Source organism: Acyrthosiphon pisum, chromosome A2 (assembly GCF_005508785.2).
Source record: "Acyrthosiphon pisum isolate AL4f chromosome A2, pea_aphid_22Mar2018_4r6ur, whole genome shotgun sequence".
Classification (NCBI taxonomy): Eukaryota; Metazoa; Arthropoda; class Insecta; order Hemiptera; family Aphididae; genus Acyrthosiphon; species Acyrthosiphon pisum.
This window is the reverse complement of record NC_042495.1, coordinates 31053409-31058866: the sequence shown is the minus strand read 5'-3', so window position 1 is coordinate 31058866 and position 5458 is coordinate 31053409. Positions and strand designations below refer to the sequence as shown.

The following is a 5458-nucleotide window of genomic DNA, read 5'->3' as shown; positions in this document are numbered from 1 at the left end:
TCCCCCCGTTGAACACCTGGGGTTTCAACCAACATAGAGTCCGCTTCGGTTGGTAATAGACATAACTTGACTGTTGGACGCTTCAATTCTGCCCCGGACCCGAGGCGCATTGTTACTACTCTTATGATCCCGTCCTTACCAGGATGCACGTTAACTACTCTTCCCAACTTCCATTTTGTGGGTGGTGTGTTTTCATCCCTTATAATAGCAATATCACCAATTTTTAATAGGGTTTTATTACTAGTCCATTTTCCTCTAATTTGTAACTGAGGTAAATATTCGCTAGACCATCTTCGCCAGAAAAGTTGCATTAATGCCTGTAGGTACTTCCATCTTCTAAGACTATTCAATGGTTCCTGTCTCAGGTCGACCTCAGGAGGTAACGAGATAGGACTGCCTACCAGGAAATGAGCTGGGGTTAGTACCTCTAAGTCAGATGGGTCGCTGCTCATTGGGGTCAACGGTCGTGAGTTAAGGCAAGCTTCTATCTGGCACAATAGTGTTGATAATTCACCAATAGTTAGCTTGGCATCACTCATCATACGGGTTAAATGGTGTTTTGCACTTTTAACCGCACTCTCCCATAGGCCACCGAAATGCGGTGCTGATGGTGGGTTAAATCGCCATTCAATACCTCTCTGGGCTATCTGTGGATGAGCAGCCTTTAGATGCGTGTACAGCTCTCTTCTTGCTCCAACGAAATTTGTACCGTTATCGCTGAATATTGTTGAACATAAGCCTCTACGTGCCGTGAATCGACGCAACGATGCCAGGAAGGCTTGGCTTGACAGATCTTCCACCATCTCCAAATGAACTGCTCTTGTGGTAAAACATACGAAAACGGCTATCCAGGCCTTCACGCCTATCACTCGCCTTATACCGCTTCTTATGATGATTGGTCCAGCAAAATCGATACAGTAACAGCGAACGGTCGTGCGACTTGGACCCTTTCCTTGTGTAATGGAGCCATCAAGGGAGCATTAAATGTTGGTTTGGCTCGGGTGCATCTCACGCAACGTGATACCACGGAACGCGCCATCACTCGACTTCTTAACGGCCAATACCTTCGTCTCACCTCAGCAAGCAAGGCTTGAGGCCCACAATGTAATTGCTCTAAATGTATTCGTTCAAATATTAACCTAGTCACCTTATGATTTGCAGGCAACACGATCGGGTGCCTTTGTAATATTGACAACCCAGAATTGTTCAAACGTCCACCAACCAAGATTAGTCCGTCCTTTATAAATGGTCGTAGGGACTTCAGTTTACTTTTTAGGTTCAACTCCCTTTGAGATTCCAGAGATCGTAACTCATCAAGGAAACATTCGGCTTGGACTTGTTTCAGTATACATACTTCGGCCGCTTGCAGTTCTCTCACAGACAAATGAACTTCACTTGGTACCCTTCTTGTTCTCAAATATTCTACAAATCTTTTTAACCAAGCTGTTTCTCTCTGCAGTCGTGACCAAGAGGAGTAGTGTTGAACCAACTCTTGATTAGATTGAACTCCAACTAATGCAAATTGTATTGTGCGTTGCTCAGGTATTTCTTCTTCCTTCAATATGTTTCTTGGGACCTTTTCCCACAACTCGTCGGATATGCCTAACCAATCAGGTCCATTCCACCAAAGTGTAGAAGCACTTATCTCCGTTACATTAGTACCTCGAGATATCATATCAGCAGGGTTCTTATCTGTTCTTACATAATTCCATTGCGATGCATTTGTAAGCTCCAAGATCTGATTAACGCGATTACTGACGTACACCTTTAATCGATTAGATTGTGCATTTAACCAACTAAGAACTACAGTGGAGTCTGTCCACAAATGACACTTATGACGATCAATTTCCCAAGCATCCGTTAGCTTTTGGAGTAATTGTGCTAATACCAAGGCACCATTCAGTCCAAGACGAGGAATTGTTGAACCCTTTATTGGTGCTACACGACTTCTAGCACACAGCAGTCGAACCTGCCACGTATTTTCAGAACAGCGCGATCGTACATATATGCAAGCACCATAGGCTTCTTGCGACGCATCACAGAATCCGTGTATCTGGAATTCATTTGGTTTGGGTAGAACCTTTCTTGGAATGGATACATTTTGCAGTTTCTCTAAATCCTTATGGAATGACATCCACCGATCATGAATGTCTGAAGACAAGGGACTATCCCAATCAATTTTCAAGGCCCATACCTGCTGTAAAAATATCTTTCCCTTTACGAGTATTGGTGATATAAAACCTATGGGGTCAAACACCTTGTTCAAATCGGATAGCAGTGTTCTCTTGGTCAATGTTGATCGTGCTGGAGTTGGTATGACATTGAAACTGAACTCATCAAGTACTGGGTTCCAACATAAGCCGAAAGACTTGACCATTTCTTCATCTCCTAATTCCAAGGTGAATAAGGGGTCCCTGACATTTTTACCAATATGTCCCAAGACGTAAGAGGAATTAGAACACCACTTTCTTAGAGGTAATTTTGCTGAGGCTAGAATTGACGTTATCTCTTGGTACAATTGAATACATTCAGCTTCGGTTACACCTCCCGTCATCAGATCATCCATATAAAAGTCCTTCGTTATCGCATCCGCAGCTCTGGGAAAATGTTCGTACGCTTGTTGTGCCAACGTTACCAAACACTGCGTTGTCATGAACGAGGCTGGTTTTGTACCATAAGTTACGGTGACCAGTCGATATGTCCGCAGAGCTTCACTAGGATCATGTTAAACTTGAGCTCTTGAATACTGCATGGTGTGGTAAGTAGCATGATCGCTTAGGAATATTCGATTCCTTCACAACTTCTTGCATATGGCCCATCTCCAGGTAATCCTTCATGAACTTCGTGTACTCCATTCGCAAGTCTTTATCTTGCTGTAGTTTTCTCTCCACACTGAGAAACCTAGATGTAGCTGAATTGACACTCTGACCTAAATTAGTTAGGTCAGTTTTGACGGGTAATTGCAGCACGAAACGACCTTCCTCATTTCGTCTGAATGTGGACTGAAAATGTTCGAGCGCATGGTTTTCTTCGATAGAACACTGGTTTGCCTTTGATTGTTTTTCGTACAAAACATCCTCATGGCCGAGAATTGTCTTAGATTCTTCTTCCAACGATCTGCCAACACTTAGCAGACATGTGTGGCTCAACTCACCAGTGACTATCCAACCTAACTTGCTGTCCTGTAGATATAACATCTTCACATCCAGCTGTATACGACTTGGCTGCAGTATGTCAAAGAATGCACCACCTCCAATCAATAAGTCGATTTGTTTGGAATCACAGAAATGAGGGTCAGCTAGCTGTGGTAATAGTTCACTTGGAATTGTCCAGCCTTCCACTGGAGTACGAACAGGTTGTAGTTGTGACATGATAACAGGTAAAGTATGACAAGATAAGTTGAAACTCGATGAACCAAATCTGGATTCAACATGTACATCAACATAGGTACTAGACTGGAGTGTGTTTGCTCCTATGCCACTAACTGGAAGCGACGACCTTGCAGCTGGTAATTGTAGTTGTTTTGCTAGTCCCTTGGATATGAAGTTAACCTGCGAACCACTATCTAGTATGGCATGGCATTTCCTACGCACACCTTGATGGTCCCTTACTAGAACTACTGCAGTTGACAAAAATACGTGTCCATGTCCTTGATGAACTAGTAATACCTTTTTTAGCCAGTTTGGTTTGAAGACGAAGCTACACCTTCTTCAGGCGTGTCCTCGTCACTCACAGATTTCGAAGGTTCCTTTTTTCTTTCGTAATGAAGTAAAGTATTGTGCTTCCCTTTGCAGACAAAGCAATTATATTTTGATCTGCATTTGTCAGCTGCATGTGTTGGATGAAGACAGTTGAAACATAGCTTAGTTTCACGTACAAAGTTAATTCAATCTCCGACTGAAAGGTTCTTAAAGCTGCTACATGTATACAACCTATGCATGATTGTGCAGTATGCGCATTTTTCTTTTACTTCGGATCTAAAAGAGCACCTCTTGAGTGAGCTCCGAACTTCTTACTACTAGGTGATTGGGTGAGTTGAGCTTCCTTCAATTGATTTTGTTTTGGATACCTTGTGCCCGAATTATTTGGAATAACCTTAGATCCCTTTTGATTTAAACCTATTGCCTCTGAACCTTCTAACGCCACACACCGGCTAGCCAGAAACGATTCGAGGTCCGAGTACTTGGGTAAATTAGTGTTTCTCAGATGTAGTTGCCATCCGTGCCCAGTGCTTCTTTCAAGACGTCCTGTAACTATAGTGATTAACCACGCATCCCAGTGTTCGATTGGTTGGTCAAGCGCGCTCAGTGCAGCAACATGAGTGCTTACATGTGAATAAAGTTCTTGCAGCGCTGATGCTGATGGTTCTTCGATCCTTGGACATTCAAGAAGCGATCGTATGTGCGACTGAATTACAAGCCTAGGGTTGTCGTATCGTTGCTTGAGCCTTTCAACAACTACCGAATAGTTGCTGTCGTTGATAGGAATAGAACGCACCAAGTCTAATGCTTGCCCTTGTAAACACGAACGCAAATAATAAAACTTCTGAGCATCTGAATATTCATTTCCTTCATGTACTATAGCATGGAAAATATCGAAGAATGAAGACCATTCTTGTATGTTTCCATCGAACGATGGCAGTGGTATTGGTGGCAGCTGATTCCAATGTCCTGAACTGCTGAAAATGTGCGAAGCATTGTGAACAGAAGTGTTTGATGCCTTATCTGCCTTGATCATTTCTTGCATCTGTGATCTTATCATAAAATAAAGTTCTTCAAAATTTTTCCTCTCCGTTTCAGCTTCTACAGTATCTTCAATCGCAATCAATTCGATTTGGGACTGAATTTCATCAAACTTCCTGTTTATTTGTGGCAGCTCCTCCTGCCTGAACTCGAGTAATGAGACTGCTTGCTCACCGATAACGAAATTTGAAACAAAGGTTTGGGCACGTGTGAGGGCTGCTTTGACAACACCTCGTTTCCTTCTTAGCTCTGCTAACAATTTTAATTCCTCTTCGCTGTACATCGTTTAGTCCTTACAAGAAATATTGGCACAAATCAAGGATCACAAATCAAGGTCGAATTTGTCCGATACAACGAGGCAAACTTGATTTTAGACAAAAAGGAATGAAAGTGAAGAGTTTAAATTTCAATTGCGATACAAATTGATTAAATAGTATAATTAAATAACAATAACGAAGATGGCAATATTAGCTTGATTTTAAATTCTCAATCGGACTATTATCAACTGACGTAGACAGATATTAATCACAAAGTGAAAATGTAAGCAATAATATCAATACGACGGAAGATAATAAGAATAATTAATTCTAAAATGAATTAATATAACAATATCCGTAATCTAAGAAAATAATATTATATATCACGTCGAGGTCACCAAATGATTGGGCCGGGAACGTACAAAAATAGTCCGTGGTGCCCGGTCACCAGACACTTCT

At 41.9% G+C, this 5458-nt stretch overlaps 2 protein-coding genes across 2 annotated transcripts; both read right to left on the bottom strand.

Annotated features, from left to right (window-relative positions):
- Nucleotides 1-886: 886 nt before the first annotated feature.
- On the bottom strand, nucleotides 887-2653 carry LOC103308543. The gene has a single exon (XM_008182085.1). It carries the CDS (start codon nucleotides 2651-2653, stop codon nucleotides 887-889), a length of 1767 nt encoding a protein of 588 aa, XP_008180307.1.
- A 67-nt stretch (nucleotides 2654-2720) lies between these two features.
- On the bottom strand, nucleotides 2721-5025 carry LOC107882968. The gene is made up of 3 exons (XM_016802204.1): nucleotides 3971-5025; nucleotides 3734-3786; nucleotides 2721-3658 (listed from the first exon to the last, which is right to left on the bottom strand). Exons 1-3 carry the CDS (start codon nucleotides 5023-5025, stop codon nucleotides 2721-2723), a joined length of 2046 nt encoding a protein of 681 aa, XP_016657693.1.
- Nucleotides 5026-5458: the final 433 nt, after the last annotated feature.